Consider the following 22796-nt stretch of genomic DNA (forward strand, 5'->3'; position numbering starts at 1 on the left):
GGTGGGGGATTAAGGAAAAATGTGTGTGTCTTGTTCGTATCTGTATGTTATTGCATGACATTACTACAGTATTGTACATTACGGACCACATCTTCTGAGTCAGGGAATTTAGGGGTGTGGAACAGAATCCCCAACCTGAGACTACAGAGTGGCAATGAGACAATTACTTGACATCTGTCCAGTGCAAGTATGTGTACACAAGCAGAGGAATCAAACCACTAGCTCATAGTGTAGACCTAGCCATAGATGGAGTGCCACAGAGCATAGTTCTCTGTATCCTGCCTTTCTCTTTGTGCAGCAGTACCATACTAGCTGCACTGCCTGGGCACATGAGGGAGCCAATTCTAGCCTTGTATGAAGAAGATATCAGTGTTTTTATTCTAAATTTACCATATATGACATGAAACAACAGCAATGTGGGACGTAAGTTACATTTCGTAAAGAGTAAACTTGCGTCCATTGGTATAAACAATGCTATGGTTCTGTCAAATTATCCATTATCTAGATTTAATGCATGAAAGACCAAGATGCAAAATACATTTGTCAGAGGATAACATTTCATGAAGTTAACTGTTTCCATATTACAGCAACTGACAAAAAGACCTTTATATATAGTACAATGAATTTGATTGCAAGTACTGTGGCTTTTTGTACAGTAAAGATCGTAATGCTTTTATATAACCCAATAATAACTTACAACATGCTACCTTTTTCTTAGAGAATAAATGTACATTGACATGTTGGTTAAGTTTGTATGACTGAAAACATGAACATTTGCCAGTATAGAATAAAAATGTGCAGATTTTTCACCCGTCCTTCAATTTGTTTTTTCATTATGACTTTATTTTCAGTCTCTCATCTTTGCCTTATTCCAGTTCAGATTTATCAAAGCTTCTGACAGCAGTTCCAGGAAGCTATTTATATTAAATGTTTCTAGAAAATCTAACTCTACTATCATGAAAATTCAAAGTAAATACCAAGATACTAAATTCATCTTTTTCACCATCCACAGCAATGGAGTTCCATGAAAACCTGCACAATATAGGAGCAAAGGAAGGTTTAAAAGAAAGGAAACTACAAAAAGCAGTAGAGAGTTTTACCTGGAATATTACAATTTTAAAGGTAATGTCTCTTCACTGGTGCTGGCAATTATGTTATTTATTCCATTCACACTTGGTCTTATAATTATATTGTCTTGTGTAGCTAATTAGTGGTCACTATGTGACCTGATTTCATTTCTTTTACTATCTTTATAAATTATCTCATGTATCCTGAAAGAGTAACAGGCTGTCAACATGAATTTAGACAAGTACACTGAATTTTACCATTGTAATTTCTTTGGGGTTTTTTGTTTGGTTTAGTTTTTGATATTTTCTTTGTAAAACCTTTTAATGTTAACAGGGTCCCCTGTGGTCCTGAATATCCATATAGGATAATGATTATTGATTTCTGGAATAAATAGGGCTCTGAAGAGGCTATGCAGCTGTTCAAAATCTATTCAATATCTATTCAGTGATTTGAAAAGGAGAAGCAGTATTGAGATAAATGCAGATCGAGATAGGAAATAAATACAAGTGTTGATTTATTGTAATCTATGATGAATAGTGTTTAATGATGTATACATAAATGTATTACTACTTCTGATTTGAGTAACTGAGTATGTTTGACTTAGAAATTCCCTCTGCGTTTTCTTAAGCACATTATGCTTACATTTTGACTGAACACGAAGTGGTGTAGTATAAACAGTTTTCAAATGGACACCCTCGGACAGTTAAAATGCAGAATGGTTTTCATATTTGTCGTCTACAGTCTTTCTGCAGAGTAGAGTAAAATAGTTTGATAGTTATCACAGCTGCCTCCCTTAACTTCTCCAATTTAGTCCTTCCAGCCTCGTTTTAAACAGTTTTCTATTTAAATTTAATAAAGATTTCCTGTCCCCTGTCCAGCCAAGTACCTCATCCCTACAATAAACTGTAAAATCTATTTTAATTACAAAAATTTTCATCTTTCTCCCTCTAATGCATGCTTTTTAAACTCTCTGTTTTAATTATTGAAAATAAATTTTCCTTCTACCCCCTTCTCAGCTTAATTCTTCTCCCCACACTCGTGTTGTTATGCCCGTTATAGAAGAACATTACATACAAAACCATCACCCCCATGTTGTTCTCCCACACTTGCTATTCATTTCAGCTGACAGATGCTGAGCTGTGCTTTTCAGAGTATTTAAGATGGCAAAAGTCCTCTTTGAGCCCAACTCTAGGGAGAAACAAAAATAGGTTAGATTCATTAGAGCATTCACAGGTAACAAATTATGTCGGTAAGGTTCCAAGTTCTGTTTAAAGTTAAAGGGGCCAGATTGTCCCTCAGCTTCTGCTAGATCTGGTGGATCGTGGCATCATTCCCCTGTGTCTTGGGACTCTGTGGATGCATCGGGGGATCATGGTCCAACATTCTGGGGGGCATGAGGGGAAGAAGTTATTATTTGCTGCACTTTTCTGTCCTGAGCATCAGAGATCAGCTTGGCTATTCCTACCTTATTTAATACTGCCTGAAGCAACAATAACTTAGACCTCATGTCTGCATCCTATTCAGAGTGTAGGGAGTTTTCTGTAATTGCAGTGAGTGGTCAGTGGCATCCCAATGTCTGCAGGAGCCATGATGCTAGGGTGCGGGGGGGGCAGAATAACAGTATGGTGGACCTGACCACTCACAGTACTGAAGGCCTGTCACCCTCACATGCCAGGCCCTTGGGACCAACAAGGTTGGGGGGTGGCAGGCTCTTCCTTCTGATGGGACAAAGCTCTTTAATGTTCACCTTGCTTTGTTTCCTCCCACACTAAAGTGGCAGAAGGGTGCCACTTGTGCCATAGAAAATGCTATAGCAGAACAGACCAATGAGCCATCCAGTCAATATCTTGTCTCCATGTGTGGCAAATGATGATGGAGATATGCCACACTGAAGATGTAAAACATTATTGAAAAGTGCTTTACAAATATTAGACAACCACAGCAGCCCTTTAGTTACTATTATCCTCTCCATTTTGCAGATGGGGAAGATGAGACAGATAGGTCTCTCTCATCTTGAACTCTGGTAATCCAGGTGAACCAGTCTCAGATACTTCAGAGTAAGGCATAAAAAATATCTGATGCCCCTCAATGTGGTACTGTCACTGATACAGTACCATGCCATTTGAGAAGGTGCTCTATCAGAGTGGCTTAAAAATTAAAGCCAACTTTATATGGCTTGGAAAAACTATGATCAATAGGGCAATTGACTGAAGTACATAACATCTTAAATACAGACTGATTCAACCCAGGTGGCTGTTCTCTGAACAAAGAGGATTAGATGAGAGCACACATGCAAAGTAAAATTAAATATATTCAGAACAGATTACGCAGCATTTTCTTTTATTCAGCAGCAGATTTTTATTCAGAAAAAAATAAATAAAAGTATATGTTAAATCCAATCCAATAATAGGCCATAACATAAGAAAGCGAAAGTCTATATGTATAGGGGAGCTCTGATTTACTCCTCATTTTTAGTGAGTACACCTTTTCAAACAATAGCAAAGTACTATCATTTCCTAGTAGTTAGAGAGAGAAAATATATTAATATGCCATTAAGTTAATTCTCCTGTAAAGCCAAGGTATTGCCCCTCATTCCAGACTTCTCTTACCCCAAAAAACCCCTTGGTGTCTCTACACATAAATAGGAGGCCTCTACAGAGAAGAGAACAAAAAATAAAAGAGGAAAAATAGCTCTCAAATCACAGAAAAATATCAGTTAGTTACAGAAATACATGAAAATACTTTACCTTATAGCAGAGGAGTCGAGCACATCATTAAATATTACAGTGTGATCAGAAGAGAAATATCAAAATAGAAAAATATAGAGTAAAAAGGTACAGCTAAGTAGGGCTCAATATGCTGCGGACCCAGATATGGCTAACATGTGGCCGACTACAACTGTTTATAGTGTTTTCTTGATATTAAAGAAGGTTCTAGGATTTTTCAAATTTAAATACTTCATCTGTTTAGGAACAGACTCATTTAGTGACCTCAGTGTTTTCCATACATAGATTAGTCCTTTTCACCTGTCTCCATCAAAAGGGTGAGGGATCGCTAAGCTAATAGCACTATAGACAACAGTTATTCTAGGTCTTGGTTATTTTAGTTGCAAGTTGTACACCTCACAACAGTGTGAACCAGGGCCAAGACTGTCAAAAGTGACTAGTGATTCCATTTTTGGGTGCCCAGGTGGAAACGCTTTAGAGGTAGGGGTTTAATTTTCAGAGAAGAGGTGCTCAGAACATAGTTAAATTTAAATTGTTTCAAAATGAGCACCCAGAATCTCTAGACACTTCTGAAAAATTAGACCTATATTGTTAGGCACATTTACAGCTAGAATTTGGTCAGCACATGCCAAATTTTGAATAGCTGAACAAAGTCCATATAAAGTGTGTTTGTTCTGCCTGAAAAAGTTGTGGGGCTGAGACACACAACTTTCAGGCACAACCAGACACCAGGGTCATTTTCCCAAGGTTCCAGCAATCATGATCTGTTGATTCAACCTCACACAGGGATTCAGCCCAGCCAGTTTCCTTTGCATTAAGTGTGCTGGGTGTAATCCTGACCCAATTAAAGTCAATGTCAAAGTTTCCATTGAGTTACTGGGCACAACATTTAACCACTTGGGTGTCACGTCGGATGGAGGATTTGGATTTATATGCATGCATTTCCTTGAAAAACTCACTCTTTTAGAACACTAGCCCGTTTTGTACACAGTTTATCCAGTATAAATCTGGTGTACTGGGATATATAGGGATTATTCATGCTGGTGTAAAATATATGCTGATAGATAGTTTGTATTGCATTTCTATTAATGACACAGGGAAGCATTTTTGGCTTCTAGCACAACTATTCTCAGGCCTCCAGCATGTACATATTCATTCAGCTCCTTTTCCCATTGATCCATGAATTACAGTTTTGTGGTGAGAGCAGAGCTGCTTGGAATTTGATATATATCCACTCTATAATACTTAACTGAAGAACAGTGAAATAATTAGTATTCTAAATCTCTAGGTAGTCTTGTGAAATGTAGTTATATATTTTTATTATTTGAAAAGTTTTGGTGTTTAAATTAAAAAGTAAAAAAAAAAAAAAAGGAAGTTAGAGATTTTAAACTTCTGAGTGCATTCACTGTCTACTAGCTTCAACCTGCTCCCATCCCTCTCCAAAGAAAAACTTTTAAGAACCATCACAGTTCAAATATTAGCATTTTCTTTAAATCTCTAGACATGTCAGGTACAAATGTCAATTCTTTTGCCAAAACTGGAAAACTGGATAGAATGTGGATAATTATTTCTTCCTCTAAATATATTGTTATGTTATACGAGCATAATGAGCTTATGTTGTGAAGGGTACAATATTGTGGAGCCCCTCAAAATAATTTAAGAAATAATGCATGTGGGTATCTTTGTGAAAAATCACTGAACATCATTAAAGGTGAAGAGACCCGGGTGCTCACTGACTGTGGAGGTGCAACAAGACACTGTATGTATGTCCTTGGTTTTCATATGGTGGTAAATGAAAAGGCAAATCCACTTTCTTAAAAGTGACCTGCAAATAATTTTTAAAAGTCCAGCTACTTTGTTTGGGACACTAGCAATTAATTCTAAATATACTCTAAGATAGGCACTGACCGCATAATTAATTTTAAATCTACTATTCTTGTTTTGCATATCACTGACATACAAACTTCTTGTTTGTGTGGGTTTCTTTCTCCATCAGTGCTGGGTGGGTTTCTAGTTTCATTTATATTTATTGTGTACTCCACAGGAACATTGCAAAATCTGCCCCTTCCACCACTACCATATATTAAAAAAGCATTTTCTAATTATTCATTCTAATGAGAAGTTTGAAAAACAATTGACATTCTTATGAACTTTAAAACCAATAGATATTCCTACCAACTGCAGAAACTTTATATATAATAATAATAATCATGTGTATAAATCACCTTTTATCAGAGGATATTAAAGTTTTTTGCCATTACTTTACACTTACAGTCTTTCTGTGAGGTGTCACTTTTTTAAAAAAAAGATTGACCTTTCTATTGGTATATTATATTTATAATGTAGATATTTTAACTGGTTTAATGCAACTGAAGTTTGACATTGTTTTCTTCACCTCTATGGGCAGGGTCATTAGGTAATAAGATTTTAATTCACTCTTGGAAGTACTCTGATTTCAGACTAAATGGAGTTTAATAGTGACTGAAGTGCATGTATTGTGAGCTAAAGAAAAAGTGTGAGCTGTGGTTATGAAGGTGTATATTGTGACTTTATATTAGGAAGGAACTACATGTAGTTCAAGATGTTGAGTGTAATGGTCAAAGTAAAAAGAACAGGAGTACTTGTGGCACCTTAGAGACTAACAAATTTATTAGAGCATTAGAGCATGGTTCCACTCTATATGCATCCGAAGAAGTGGGCTGTAGCCCACAAAAGCTTATGCTCTAATAAATTTGTTAGTCTCTAAGGTGCCACAAGTACTCCTGTTCTTTTTGCGGATACAGACTAACACGGCTGCTACTCTGAAAAATGGTCAAAGTACTAAATCAGAAATTTAGGGTCCGATAGGAACAGTTGAGACTAGAGAGGGTGCAGGGAGTTCCTTTCAGTACACCCACTAATTGCAGTGTCCATGCCCCATAATGTGTGTGTGGGTATGATCAGTACTCTATCCACTCCTCTGGGGAAAGCACATCTTAAATATTAAGAACCATTGCTGTGGACTGTCCCTCCAGCTGTTGCAGTATAGACATACCTTTTGAGGCTATCTTTATGCATCAGGAAGGAAAAATAAACAATACAGATTCATTTTATTTGCTCTATATTTCCCCATGGCTATTAGAAATCAGCCTACTTCTTTTAAGAAAAAAGCATAACCTCTTATAATAAAGAAAGGTCATGTTAATCTGAACAACACTACAAAAATATCCTCATGCTGAAAACCAAGAGTCAATCTCAGCTCCTTCATAGGGAAAGGTCAGGAATGTAAGACGCAGCTGATGTAATTTCTAAACAAATTACCGTATATACTCAATCATAAGCTAGTTCGTTTATAAACCGACCCCCCGCCCCAAGATGGATAAGTAAAAATGGAAAAAATGTTATAACCCGTTCATAAACCGACCCTATAATTCAGAGGTCAGCAAACTTTGGCTCCCGGGCCATCAGGATAAGCCGCCGGTGGTCCAAGATGGTTTGTTTACCTCGCACGTCCGCAGGCACGGAGGTAAACCTTAGTAAACAAAGTGTCCCGGCGTGCCAGCTGCTTACCCTAACGGGCCGGGACAGCAGCTGGTGGGGAAATTTTTTCAGGGGGAGAAGCTGGGAGTCAGGGGAGTAACCCTTGTGACCATCCCCCACATGACCCCACGCCTAGCCCAGGACCCCACACTCTCCCCATCCCATCCCTTCCCACCTTATCTGGGGAGGGTCAGGAGAGGATGTCTCTGACCTTGCTGGTTTCAGAGTAGCAGCCATGTTAGTCTGTATCCGCAAAAAGAACAGGAGTACTTGTGGCACATTAGAGACTAACAAATTTATTTGAGCATAAGCTTTCGTGGGCTACAGCCCACTTCATCAGATGCATAGAATGGAACATATATTGAGGAGATATATATACACATAGAGAGAGCATGAAAAGGTGGGAGTCGTCTTACCAACTCTGAAAGGCCAATTAAGTAAGAGAAAAAAACTTTTGAAATGATAATCAAGATAGCCCAGTACAGACAGTTTGATAAGAAGTGTGTGAATACTTACATGGGGAGATAGATTCAATGTTTGTAATGGCTCAGCCATTCCCAGTCTCTATTCAAGCCTAAGTTGATTGTATCTAGTTTGCATATCAATTCAAGCTCAGCAATTTCTTGTTGGAGTCTGTTTTTGAAGCTTTTCTGTTGCAAAATTGCCACCCACAGGTCTGTCATTGAGTGACCAGACAGGTTAAAGTGTTCTCCTACTGGTTTTTGAATGTTATGATTTCTGATGTCAGATTTGTGTCCATTAATTCTTTTGCGTAGAGACTGTCCGGTTTGGCCAATGTACATGGCAGAGGGGCATTGCTGGCACATGATGGCATATATCATATTGGTAGATGTGCAGGTGAATGAGCCCCTGATGGCATGGCTGATGTGATTAGGTCCTAGGATGATGTCCCTTGAATAGATATGTGGACAAAGTTGGCATCGGGCTTTGTTGCAAGGATAGGTTCCTGGGTCAGTGTTTTTGTTCAGTGGTGTGTGGTTGCTGGTGAGTATTTGCTTCAGGTTGGGGGGCTGTCTGTAAGCGAGGACAGGTCTGTCTCCAAGATCAGTGAGAGTGAAGGATCATGTTTCAGGATAGGTTGTAGATCTTTGATGATGCGCTGAAGAGGTTTTAGTTGGGAGCTGAAGGTGACAGCTAGTGGTGTTCTGTTATTTTCTTTGTTGGGCCTGTCTTGTAGCAGGTGACTTCTGGGTACTCGTCTGGCTCTGTCAATCTGTTTTTTCACTTTAGCAGGTGGGTACTGTAGTTTTAAGAATGCTTGATAGAGATTTTGTAGGTGCTTGTCTCTGTCTGAGGGATTGGAGCATATGCGGTTGTATCTTAGAGCTTGGCTATAGACAATGGATCATGTGGTGTGTCCTGGATGGAAGTTGGAGGCGTGTACAAAGTTACCTACATGCCTCCAGCTACAAGCTCAGAACCTTGCTTCCACAGCCCTCACCTCCTGCAGACTGCTTGCATGGCCTGGGCTACTGTTCTTTGGCTTTACTGAGGCACAAAATGGAAAGGCTGGATGTATTTAAAGGTTGTCCCAGCTGGCTTCATAAATAGTCCCCAGCCAAAGTTCAGGAAAGCCTTAAAGGGATTAAACATGAAAATTTAATGACAAGAAGAACTTTGCTATGTAAATATTAAATATCCTTTTTAAATATTAAACACAAAAGTTCTTCTGATGTTAAGCTACTGTTAAAGTACAAGTAGGATGGAAACTGGTTTCAGTCACCAGCACTTGGGTTCACAACCCATTATTGTCACAGAATGTCAACAGTTTTCTAAACCATAGAATGATTTCACCCATAGACTTAGAAATTCCGTTTGTCAAATATATCTCAGAGGTTCTTCACATGCAGCTTGTCTACACTACAAAAAATAATTCTTGACAATGAGCAGCAGCACTAGGAGTAGCTTAACTGGTACTGAATGTGGGTTAGCTCCCAAGTATTGACATACTGTGTTCAAACTTGCAGGTTTTTTGTGGGGCAGAGAATCCCACAATATGTGTGTGTGGTGAAGAGTGCTTCTCTTCAGTATTGCCAATTTGAGCAAAATGGGTACAAATTTCACTTAATAAATGTGAGACCATACAGTGCAAAGCGGTTGTTATCAATGAAATAATAAGGCAGGTACTGTACCTAAATACTATTTATAAATATACTTACAAAATTACCCTTTGTCAATTGCTGAGAGCCCACCCAAATGCCAGCATGAACTCCTTGTTTATTCAAAATGGCTACAAGACTGCACGTTTTAAACAAAACTTACCTAAACACAAGAATTGTTCATGATGGCCACTCCTTCTGAACTCTTTGGGGAAGACCAGGTATGTGTCTTTGCCATGTCAAAGACAGAATATGTAGTGGCACCAGCTCCAAGGCCTACCTTGTGGCACCTACACGAACCATTTCTGATTCAGAGCAAGGGGGTGTCCTCATACGAAGTCACATTTGCACAGGTGACTGATGGTTTGATGCTTTTTCTCATCAATTCCATGCCCTCCACCTCATAATCATCCCAAACTAAAATCGACAATGGTGATTATTTGGAGATGGCCCCTAAGTGGCCTAAAATTTACCATCCTGTTGGAAAGGAGGACGTGTAAGAACCTGCACAGACATGTACAAGAATCATCAGAAATACCTGCACTAGAGAAAAGATGCACAGTGTAACCAATATATATATACACACACAAGTCAAGATGAACTGCATTTTATCAAGATGCCAGTGCCAATCCTTTTCTTATTCAAATACTGCTGCCCTTTAGACCGACTACATTGGAGCACCCCGTTGAGCCAGCCAATCTGGTGGCTCAGTGCTGTTCTGTGACCACCACATTGTGGTGTCTGCCCTCCCATTTCTTTACATTCCTATTTCCTTTTTAATTTCTGGCCAACAAATCATTTTAAAAGCAAAATATACAGTAATAATAGTGACAGTTACACAATACAGTAGAATCTGTGACAAAAAAATCAAGCTTCAGTACAAGATACAGAGTAAAGAAAATGTAAAACTGTTGAGACATTCTACTTGTTATTGTGTCACATTGGATCAAAGCCAACATCTCATTTCACAGATGTAGAGGAGATGATAAACCCAAAACCCTTTCCTTTTTTAATTACCTTTCAGTTTCTATTCAGATCTGACATTACAGCTCATACCTGAAAATATCAAAGCGAAGCATGAGCTTTTCTATGCTGATGAAGTTGCTCTTCTAGGGTAAAATTCAGGCAAATGAGAACTTTTACATTCATTAAGGAAATTTAATTGACACTGCATATTAACTCATGTCCTCTTTTTTTTTAACAGTTTATAAATGAATATCAGTGTTGAAGTTTGATGTCCTTTAAAGCAATTACTACATGATGGGCCACAAAGCAATACGCTACTGAATTCATTTTGTGAATTATGAACAAATGTTAATACAGTAGATGCTCATTTGCAGCAACACCTTGTAAGAGCAACCACCACTTATGAGCAACATGAATATCTACTGTACAATATACTCCCAGTTATGCCAGTAACATGCATTTTATTTGGATAATTGGGAGTTCTGATGATGAAGAGAGCAGGAGGCCTTCAGCAGGGGGTGGCTTCACCAACAGCCGGGGGGGTCGTCATTGTCCTCCTCACAGTCCTGCTTGGAGATCTCTGCTGTCCCTTCTCACTCACTCCTGTCACAACAGAGCTGCAGAGGGTTCCATGTGCTGCTGCCGATCTGGTGACAGCCAATGCCTGCAGACACAAGGTGTGAGGGTGAGGCTGCAGTCCTGACAATGCAAAGAAGGGACCCCCCGGCCAGTGTCTACAGCGATTGAGTGTCCACAGCCCTACAGAAGTGCAGGGAGCCCTCTGCAGCTCTTCTGTCACAGCCCCACGCACTTACTCCCTGTGACAGTGGGGACTGAAGAAGGCTCCGTGCACTGTCACAGGAGCCATTCAGCATCAGGGTGGCCTCCCCACTGCCAGGTGCTCCTCCTCCTCCTCGCTGTCCTGGCTGGGGTCAGGAGGTTGCTCTTTTAACTGAACCTCCGCATTATCCAAATCCCTTCCTTGTTCCCCAGCATGAGATACATGCTGTAGAGGCAGATATCTCATCTATCTCATGATGAGGAATTCTGATAGTGTGGAGGTGCAGATAACAGGGTTTTGGATTAGCAGAAGTATTCTGTACATGAAATAGACTATTGTGCTTTATTCTGTTATTCCTTTCTTTAGTGGACAGCAGTGGTTACAATCCAGAATGGCAGCTTCCTTGCAATTTGCCTTGTGACATGCAAACCCCTTACTGTTCCCATCCCCAGACTGGTTCTCAACCATGTCAGATTTGGTCCCGGGACATCTACACAGAGCACATCACCGGCCACCGCCAATACCAAGAGTGAGCCGGGGAGACCTCGTGCACCCACAAGGGGGAAGAGACCTATAAACCCCCCCTGCTGGACTTTATCCCCTGAGCCCTGAACCCACCGAACCTAACTGAATCCCACCACGTGAGGGTCACCACATCCCCATTACCCAGCCCACTTACTTATACCCATGACTGTCTCTATTTTCTGTATGGGTGATAGACCCTCACCGCTTGTCGGCTGTATCCTGATCCCGCCCACCGGTTACCTCCCCCCCCCCGCATTGGGGACATTGCAGTCTGTATATATTATGTGTGCTGCCCAACCCCAAAACACTAACATCCCCCCTATACTCTGTATGTTACCCCCAATGACCAATAACCGACGCCTCAAATTTTCTGTATTGTTTATTTTTCAAATATTCACTAATAAAATTTATATCTTGGTTATGTGGACAGTTTTCCAATGGAGACTAGATTCAGAGAATTAAGTTCATTTCACGTTTGACCTAACCCAGATTTGAAGGCAACTCTTCAGAGGTAAAAGGCTGGTAGAACTGACATCGCCATAGAGCCAACAAACAGCATCTGGGTTTAGTTGTGGAATTGGTTCAGGCTCCAGGATTGAGTTGCCTTTAAAGATCAGGTTACTGTTGGGGTAGCTGATCGCATTGTTTCCTTGAATGTTGTTTTCCTTTAACTCATTCGGGATTATGGTATCTGCATATCACTCTTGTTTGAGCCATCGGTTAGGTTTGCATTCATTTTGGAATGCATGGGCTTTGCATACATCTTGGTTTTGCAGCATAGATCTGCAGAGCATGGGGTGTGACTGTCCATGACGAAGGATGAATGGCCCACAATTTCAATGCATACATATATTCCAGTTGGCAATCAATTGTATATAATAGTACTTTGTTTTGTGAATCAGGATCAAATAGTGTGTTAAGAAATTGGGGTCGTCTGTAACAACATGTAAGGAGTTTAGCATTGGTTTTGCATGTCCTAGTAGTTCCTCACTTAGAGGGCTTATAGGATTGGGCTTTTGTCTAGTTATTGAGACATTTAACCTCTAACAAATGAATTACTGTATTAGGCCAACTGTTGAGTTCTAAATTGAGAAGACAAATCTTTGAATCCGTACAAAGGAGCTTTTTAGTTTAATTTTATTAAGGTCCGTGTTACTGTGTTTTGCTGCTACTTCAGTAAGTGCTGTAGCTGAGATTGCATGACTCTTTCCATTCTGTCACACCACTCCCCCCATCTTCAGTCATTAAGAATTTTTTGAAACTCTTACCTTTTGGGAGACTTTTCTTTGAAGCTTTGCCACTTCCTGATTACAGTTTGTTTGGAAAGTTTTAGGAATCGTTCTTCCTATATCAGTGTTTCTCAAACTGGGGGTCCCAACCCAAAAAGAGATTGCAAGACTCATAAGGGGGTTGCGAGATCACAAAAAATATTGCTGGGAGGAGGGGGGTAGCTGGAAGGGTAGGGGTGGGTACAGCAGTCGCCGCTTTCTGGCCACTCCAAGTCTGAAGGCAGTGAAAATGCCAGCAGTAGCTCAGAAGTAAGGGTGGCAATACCACAAGTATGCTCCTATGCGTATGTTCAGTAATTTGCTGTCACTTTTTTTGTGGGAGCTGGGTTGTCACAGCCTGAAATATTTTCAGAAGGTGGGCCTAGCAAAATAAATCAGAGAGCCCCTGGCCTATATGAATGAAATATCAATGGGGGAAAATACACTTTACCCAAGCACTGGTAGCAAAGTCAGCACTGTCATGAGGCTAGGCATGGTCAAGGGTTGAACTCCAGCACTGATTGGATCAGCTACCCCGGACTACATGTACCAGCACCAGCCAGATTTATTGAGACCTTCCAATCCCGCAAGAACTGGAGTATTCACTCCTTTCAACCTAACTCACCCTGACTGTGCTGAGACTCTTGAATGTGGCATCAAGAACCTCAGCGCAGTTGCCAGCAACACCCAGATCCACAGCATCTGTGATGGATCTAGAGCAGGGATGACCAATCTGTGGCTCCAGAGCCACATGCGGCTCTTCGGAAGTTAATAGTGCCTATACAAAGAGCTGCATGACTCCGGGGCTGGAGCTACAGGCGCCAACTTTCCAATGTGCGGGGAGGTGCTCACTGCTCTGCCACAGGCCCTGCCCCCACTCCACCCCTTCCCACCCTCTCCCCTCAGCCAGCCGTGCCCTCGCTTCTCCCTCCAGAGCTTCCCGTACGCCACAAAACAGCTGATTGGGAGGTGCGGGGAGGGAGGGGGAGTTGCTGATCGGCGGGGCTGCTGGTGGGCGGGAGGCACTGGGAGTGGGTGGGGGGGGGAAGCTGATGGGGGGCTGCTGACGTATTACCGTGGCTCTTTGGCAATGTACAATGGTAAATTCTGGCTCCTCCTCCGGCTCAGGTTGGCCACCCCTGATCTAGAGTATTCATTCTCCTCAGCATCCTCAGTTACCTTGGGTGATGATCACAAGTATGATCATGTGTACTCACTGAGAGCATTACCACCATCCTTTACCTCCTTAGGAGTTCCAGGGGCCCTCATCACTCCCAGGAACCTGGTTCCTCATACCAGGACCTCATGGCCCATACTTCTGTGCCCCTGTGGCCCTGTTGGGCACCTTGGTCATCTCATGGGAAGCAAGACTACTCAGACTGACCATACATGCCTAAGGGCCTTCATTCATTTTTTCAGCAACTCAAGCAGCGCCCGAACTCCCACCAACTCAGGTCTCTCGTAGTCATGAGGAGGAGCAAGAGGAAACAAGCCCTTCCTCCATTAGATTCCTCAAAACCAGTTGCTTTGTCATCATCTCTGGGTGAAGCAGTGTTGCTCCTCAGGGCCCCACAATTAGATGACTTTAAGGCAGTGGCTCTCAAACTTTTGTACTGGTGACCCCTTTCACACAGCAAGCCTCTGAGTACGACCCCCCTTATACGTTAAAAACACTTTTTTATGTTTTAACACTATTATAAATGCTGGGGGTGAAGCGGGGTTTGGGGTGGAGGGTGACAGCTCGCAACCCCCCATGTAATAACCCCCTAAGGGGTCCCAACCTCCAATTTGAGAACTGCTGCTTTAAGGAGTTCCAAGAGCTCTGGAAAAAGACAACGGCACTCCAGCTACCATTGGAGGAGGTGCAGGAGCCCACCCACAAGCTAGTGAATATTTTGCAATCTACTGCTCTGGAATGGTAGCCTGGCCTATAAATGAGGCAATAATGAATTCAGCCCAATCACTATAACAGACCCCAGCTACAATTGCCGTCACATCCAGGAAGGTGGACAGAAAATATCAATTTCCACCTGGAGATGTGGAATATTTTACAGCCACCCTGGTTATCATGGTGGCCAACAAGAAGGCAAGACAGAACAGAGCACTGCTAAAGGAAAAGAAGCCAAAAGAAGCTAGATTTATTTGTCAGGAAAGGCTATTATTTGACTTATTTTGACTTGCCAACCATCAAGCATTTTTGGGGGGACAGGAGGCGTTTTGATGGAGTCCTGTGTTATACAAGAAGTCAGATTAAATGGTTACAATGGTCTTCTCTGGCCTTGGAATAGATTAATTTATGAATTTTTTTTAAAAGTCTTGCTTCCTTTTTTTGAATATCCCCAAAGCCAAAATGGCAGGGCTCAAAGAAAAGAAATGTGGCATTGTAATAGCCCTTACCAAGGAACGGTGCCTTATATTGTTCTGAGGTGAATTAGTTTGAAAGAATGATGAACCTTTGAAAATTGGTCCTGTGGAAAAACAGTATGTGATCATGTAATTAAAGACTGTGTCACACTGCCTATGCACGGGGGGAAATTAAGGGTGCTCCGGGGGGAAATTAATTCTGGCATTTCCTAACATTTAAGTGCTTTACTTTGCAACCTCAGTAGTGGACTTTTAACAGAGTTTGTGTGTAATTTCCTAGGTTTTTAAACAAGCAAACTGGGGTGGGGGGGAAATTCCATCCTGTGGCATCATATTGACAACCCCATGGTTCATCAGCAGGGTTGGAATCTTTAGAGCCACTGCATTGACCTCTGCCACTTGAGTTAATGGAGTACTGAGTCTCACTATTCCTTTGCTGTCAGCAACTATGTATGAAACCCAATGGGAAAAGAGTGCCATTCACCCCACACCTAGTCCATACAGAGAATGACAACCTGCTATTGCTATCTGTCAATCTTGAATTCCATTTCAGGCTCTGGATGGGAATGTGCTATAGTGGGCACAGATTCTTCTGCCTATTCCTCCCCCTTCCTCTCCCCTGACTTGACCCATTCTGCACCATTCCCTTCAACTTGTCCCAGTCCTGTCTCTTCTCCATCCCTGGTTCCTTGCCCCAGTACTGTTCTTCTTCGCTTACCCAGGCCCAGTCTTCTTGCCTAACCACTGCTAGTCTCCCTAGCCAGGCTCACAGTCCTAGACCCAGTCTCTCCTTTTCTCCCCTCTCCCCCACCATTCCCAGTCCCAGGCTTCTTGCCCAGCCACTCTCAGTTCTCTTCTCTTGGGTCCTCATCCCACCTATCCCACTTGTCTTCTGCAGGCTTGTCATCCAATGTCAGTCACCCTGTCCACTCCAGCTCCCAGTCAGTCCCTGTTCTCGCCCGTTACCCCAGCTCTTTCTCAGCTCTCCCCAGTAAGTTTTAGTCCTGGTCTTCTTGTCCAGTCAGTCCCAGTTGTCCCTCCGCTCCCCAGCTCCTTGTCTGATTTCAATGTTCTTCCCATAAGCCAACTATCTCCCAGCCCCCTGAATTTCTCTCACCGTCTCCCAGTGTTCTCTCCCAAACAGTCCCAGCCAGTCTCCTTGTCCAATCACACCCAGTTCCAGATTCTCCCCTCCCCCCCCAAGCCTTTTTCTCCCCCTGGTCCAGCTCTTGTTCCCTCTACATTTGAATCAGACAGCTTCCTCCCCCACGTGGCCTGGGCAGAAGCATGGTCATTAATAGCACAGGAGAGATCATCTCCCTACTCATAGTTCTAGGGCCCACCCCAAAGTAACAGGGAGCAACCATTACAGAGAAAGTCAGGCTTCACAAGTGTAGCCTTAGGCTGGATAGAACATGCAAAACCATATGCAGGTGCATGCTCCCTGAGGCCAGACTCTGGAAATTTAGCTGCTGAAATTGATGAAATCTCTACTGAGCATGTGCAAACTACAATTTGTCAAAGGTTTATCACTTGGCCAAACGAGCATGTTTTGATCGCAAAAGGCACATCCCTGATATAAAGGCCACCCCCCCGGCCGAATTACAAGTCCTTATTTTAAAATATCGAACACTAGAGCCATTCAAAGAAAAGGTCTCAAGAATTTTTTAATGGACGACAAAAAAAACCTTTTTTCTGTAATCTTGTTCTTGGAAATGGCTGAATATTTTATGCTGAAATTTTTCAGAAAAAAAAATCAGCTTGAGGCTGAGGCAGTATGGAAAATTTCAGCCCAAACAGTTAAAGATTCACATAGTTGTAAGCAACAGAGTCTCATAATGGGGAGTGTCAGGCAAGCTTAATTGTAGGCCGAGCCACCAGTACAACCTATAATAAACAGCCTAGTTAAAGTTCTAAAACTGCATTCTAACTAATCCACATCACAACTTGTGCTAGAAACAGATGCACTCTCGCTATGACTCACTTATTCTACCGGAATGTTTTAAATTAACTTTCTTGGTTGTCATGTTTGAAGAAAGAAAAAAAAAAGTCCTGGTTTCCTTTAACAGATGAAAGAATCAGAATGTTATTGAAGCCAGTGGCTGAACTTTCTGTTACTTGTCTCCCCATAGGTGGAACATGCATTGCCAATTGCAATTTCAAGGAGGAATTTTTTTTGTATACAGCAATGTTTTCCATTTGTGTGGCTCAAACAGAAATAATTTGGTACATTCTAATTCCATATGAAAATATTTTCCATCAGTTGTAAGTGTCAGTACCGTAACATTCTTTAGCAAGTTCTATACTGATCTGGTATGCTTATTCAGAGCTGCTCGCAGAAGTAAAACAGGATAAGCCAAAAGGCGGTCCTCCAGAGAGTGCAAATGTAGTCTCCTTTACCCCAAGAGCCTCTCTACACAGGTTCTGTGAAGTCTTCTATGTGCAGTGACTCAGGGAAGAAGCTGTTCTCTGTAGCATGTTCAGCCCATGGATTCCTGCATGTAAATAGCATAAGGAGGAGTTGCTGTCTGTAGCAGCATTGCCTCGTGGTGGTTCACCTGAGCACAGCTGCAAGTAGGGAGAACCTAGCTAATGATAGCATGACTCCACCAAGGGAAGGGAGGGAGTGATAGCAATTTCTGTTCTAGGCCTGCCCTTTCTCTGAGCTTCTCCTTAAACTCCTACAATTCCTTGGAAGCATCATCAATGTAACCCAGCTGAGTTTTCAGTCCTCTCTGCCCCTCTCACAAGGGCTTTCTCTGACGCCAGCCCTTATTTAGGTTTATCACCAGGCTACTGTTGAGTGAAGAGACTTCCTGGTAAACAAAAAAGAAAAGCATGTAACTGCTCTGTGAGGTGTACAAATGAATCCCCACATCTGTCTGCATTAATAAACAGCATGTGTTAAAACTGTAGCAGATTCTGTTACTGAAAGCTGTTGGGTAGCGAGGGTTTCTGTTCTTTTGTTTATACATCCAGTTGGCTCCAGAGAAAGCAAGCAGCATGGCTTCTTACTAACGCATAGTAATCTGGTTTTGATCTTCATGAGCAGGGCAACTGTACAATAAATCTGAAAAGAATCCTATTATTGATTGTATGTTCTAACTGTACTTGTTCTTACAGGGACAAGCTGATCTTCTAAAATATGCTAAAAATGAGACATTTGAGAATCTGAAACAAATCCATTATGCCGCTCTTTCATGTGGACTCAATAAACCAGGCACTGAAAATGCAGAAGTCTCAAAGCCCCGTCGAAGCCTGGAGGCCATACCTGAAAAGTCAAGTGATGAAATTGGAGAATGATGGAACTTTCTGCTCATAATTCTGGAGTTTATAACTCTGCAACCAACTGTAGCTGCACAGGACATTTGCTTTGCACTTAATATTGAAAACTATATTTGGAGTTTTTAAAGCACAACTGGAAAAGCTAATTACAATCTATTAAAACTGTGAACGTACTTTGCAATTCTGCGTGTGACGGCAATGAAATTGTTTAACATGGAAATTATCTTGCTGGCCAAAATGTATATGTGTAAAATATATCATAATTCAGTAAAGTGTGCTGAAAAGGGAAGGTGGATTCATAGGTTAGACGGTGACTGTGCTTGATTTTCAAAATAATTAGGTGTGCAATTCCTTGATTTTTGTGCAAAATTCAGTAATTGTTTGTAATACATAGGTATGCAATTGTGCACCTAACTTATGAAAATCAGGTCAATAAAATGAATTACACATTCTCTAAAAAATGTGGATTTTATTTTAGACACTTGAGGGTATTTGGATTTGAAGGGGAATTTTTTTTTCTTGTTGAGCCATAAATAAAAAGGAGAATGTAACTAGACAGTGCTCACTGACACTTCAGTGCACTATAGGAGAGCCATTGTGTGAAAGGAAAATGTGCAATCAGTCTGATATAGCCTAGGCCTGAAGAAGATACATACCTATGAACTTCAGCAAATGTGTACAGCTAATGTAAAAGTGACCAAACTGCGAGTAAAGTGTTATAAATAATTTTTCATTCTGTGAAGTGAAGTGTTCACATTAAAAGCAAGTTTTGTGATATCACTCCCATGCAAGTAAATCTTTTAACTAAACTTTAACTTTATTTTTCAGTTTAAAAATATTTTCTTCCATACACAATAGGTGATATCTCAGTTACGAGGTTTGTCAAAAACCTGTTTCTGTTATTTATTTTAGATAAAGGTACAGTAACTAATGTACTCAAAGTTATTATACAAACTTAGAGCCATCTATTAGGGCTTCTGATTTAAGTACAGTGTATCATCCCATAGTTCACTATATTAAAAGAAAAATAAGATTAAAATGCAGCTTCTATTCAGCAGGGGGAATTTTATTGAATCCTTGAGTGGCACTTTACACCATACGGAGGTTTCACTTATGCCAAACCAAGGCCCTGATTCTGCAATGAAAGCTGTATGAGTGGACCTCTGCATCTACACAGAATCTTGACAACTTTAATGGAGCTCTCCCTAGAGGCAGCAATCCACCTACATGGATCTGATTACACAATAACCTTTAGTCATTGAAGAAGTTGAACGCACTCTATGCAGTACCCTTTGAAGCTGCTTTTCTAAATGACATTCTATACAGATTAGGAGCTGATTGTAGCACGTGCTGCTCACTCAACTCCCAGTGAGCAGATCATATACTGCAAGCCCAAAATATTATGCTCCTACTTAGGCAAAACTTCCATTGACTGCCATATAAAGATGTAAAATATGGCCCATAGTCACCATTGCTCTTTAAGTGATCTTTCCCAAGGCTGTCAGCTGTGAGATCCCTGATTCCATGTGAAATTGATAGGAAGCAAGCAGCATCCTTAGTAGTAGTTAATACAGAATTAGTCTGCATGGGCCAAATGCATCCCTGGTGTATTTTTCACAAACTAAATAGGAATGAGGAATGAACTGGGCTACAAATGTACAAGGACAATTTCACTGTAAACAAATATTTATCAGAAACTTCAATAACCTACTTGCAGTGAGTGTTTACTGACAACTTTTGATTTAAGCAGAAAGCCAATAACTTTATAAAACAATCTGGAAAACATGACTATAATGTGTATTGTCCTTACATATGACCACAAGTCAACAAAGCTCCAATAGGAATCCTGGCCAGCATCACTTTGCACCGCCTACAGTATGGCAGATTATAATACACCATAAGTGAGACTGTTTCTTAAACTAAATCAGAATTCTGCCATCTCAGGTACTCATTCCATTTACACGTTTCTCTAAGGCATGTTACATCCTTGAAGGAGATCAGGGATTAAGATTTGCCTAAGATATTATTTGTTTGTTTCTTTGTTCAAAAGGCAAGCAAACTAAAAAGAAAGGAGAAAAAGGCAGTATACTGCATGAGTTAAATCTGACCTATGAGTAATTTTAAATTAGGGATTAAATTTTGAAACCAAAAGTACATGGGACTGCAACTAATCATGACTCCATGCTCACTAGATGTACAGTTACCCAACACAAACAAAACTAGTATTTCCAAAAATGACTGTATTGTGATGCCTTTATCTCATGCATGCTTAAATCATGTGCTTAGGTAAAGCACAATTAAACATAAAATGGATTCATTCAACCTAAAAAAACCCACCACCCCAAAACGTCAACATTTTACAGTCTAGTATTGCTTTCTGTTGCTTTGAATGGAAACCATTCATACATTATTCATACACGGCCCAGAGTTGTATCTAATATGTCTTAAAATGAGCTTATAAAACACATCGAACAATGAGAGGGACTTGGACATCCAGAAGGTGTGCATCTTGCATTTTAGAAGCACAAAGTGTTTACACTTGAAATGATGCTAGTGGTAATCCAGGCATTGTAAATTCAAGACCAAAGTTGTCAATGAGGTTCCTTCAATTATGTTTCCTTAACAAGGCGTCCTTGTATCCATAATGCAAGTTATTTTATTTGCTACTCCATTTTTAACACTGTTTATTTTCAGGTTATAAATGAAGACATTGTTTACTGGTTGTTTTCTAGGTATTCAAAACAAAACAAAACCAACCACAGTTGGTTTTAATTTTATATCCTTTGTTTTCACTGTACATGTTTCCAAAAAATGAATATGGGTTTTCATCAAATTGCCCTTTTTTGCCTTTTCTCAGCCGTGGTAAGAAATAGTCAATGTTAAGATAGAACAAAGAGTGCCATTTGAAAGAAAATGCACATATGAATTATTTGTCATTTAAATATTGACCCTGTGTTCTGCTCTGTATACAAGACAAAGGATGGAACAGTCCCTGCCCAGGAAAGGTACCAATCTAAACTGGAACCTCCATCTTCAGTTGCACTCAGAAAGCACTGAGTGCAGGTGAGGAGGATGGGCTGTAAAGAGCCCTTTGTGGCCACCTGATCCTGCAGCCTTCCATGGACCATTTCAGTTATTCCAGCATAGTTTAGAGCAGCCTCAAGTGGGCTGGTATAGGAGCAAACTAGTTCAACTTTACACCATCCTAGAAATTCCCTAACAAATGGAAGCCTTACCTGGGGGAAAACGGTCAATTTTAAGTTCTTTCTTGCCACCCCCCATTTCACAAAGAGTCCAAAATGGCGTTCAGGATTGAGTTCTACAGCTGAAATCCTGGCCCCAAAGACTGTAAGAGGGCCAGGATTTCATGCCAAGAATACAAGTTCCCCCATTTCTCTGTTATTTATCCTCCTACTCTCAATGCCATGTTTTGCCCCATAGGATCTCGCCAATCCTGCCATCCTAGGTAGTATGCATAATAGTGTATGAATCAGGCCTTTCAGCAATAGTTACATGCTGTATATAAATTTTTTTTATAAAACTCCATGGCTGGTTACCCATATTCATTTTTTCCTGTTTTGATGCCGAAGCAGAAGAAAGATGTCAGTGCTTTCGAGATGACTAAAAATGGCATCTACAATCTACTAATCAAATGAAACAATCTGTAAAGAGCCAGCCCAATGCTCTCGCAGTTAAGAAACTTCCATTTGTACAACTCTCCTGTTTCCACGGTGTGAATGTTATTTTATTAACAATACTGCTTTCTCCTTGCCGCCTGCAGTGATTGTGATGTAGCTCCCAGCAACTCCTACGTGACCTGCACGTTTTAAAGGCAAGCTGTCAGCCAAACCTTACCCCTATGAAAACGTGTCTCAAAATGTTGTGAAGAGCATTTTATGCTGGAGTTTAGTTCACCTAGATTCTAAACTGGGCTAAAGTGCAACTAGCCTTATGATTACACAGTATACATACAATGAGCTAGCCAGTCATAGTACTATGTTCCACAGCTAAGGGTGCCTTGGGATTTGCTATTAAAGCAGGACTAAGGGCTTATTGACATTGGGAATAAGGCTGCAGTGGCTAACATGTACTGGCTACTCCACACCAGCTCCCCATGTGGACACACTTTAGTGTGCACCAACACTACAGCTACACTTGGAGCTGGAGGGGAGGG

General features: G+C 41.0%; 1 protein-coding gene and 1 long non-coding RNA gene across 2 annotated transcripts in view; both read left to right on the plus strand.

The window, feature by feature from the left end:
* The window catches only part of LOC135977761 (inactive phospholipase C-like protein 2), a 52879-nt gene extending 33477 nt beyond the window's left edge, over positions 1 to 19402 (plus strand). Inside the window, exons 2-3 of the mRNA XM_065579010.1 lie at positions 1013 to 1122; positions 18461 to 19402. Of these exons, the coding sequence (XP_065435082.1) occupies positions 1013 to 1122; positions 18461 to 18640 (290 nt within the window). The 3' untranslated portion in view covers positions 18641 to 19402. The remainder of the gene's footprint in view (positions 1 to 1012; positions 1123 to 18460) is intronic.
* On the plus strand, positions 1133 to 17415 carry LOC135977762 (uncharacterized). The gene is made up of 2 exons (XR_010595208.1): positions 1133 to 5304; positions 5406 to 17415. It is a non-coding gene; the product is annotated as an uncharacterized LOC135977762 (long non-coding RNA).
* Positions 19403 to 22796: the final 3394 nt, after the last annotated feature.

This window comes from Chrysemys picta, unplaced genomic scaffold, assembly GCF_011386835.1.
Source record: "Chrysemys picta bellii isolate R12L10 unplaced genomic scaffold, ASM1138683v2 scaf32, whole genome shotgun sequence".
Classification (NCBI taxonomy): Eukaryota; Metazoa; Chordata; order Testudines; family Emydidae; genus Chrysemys; species Chrysemys picta.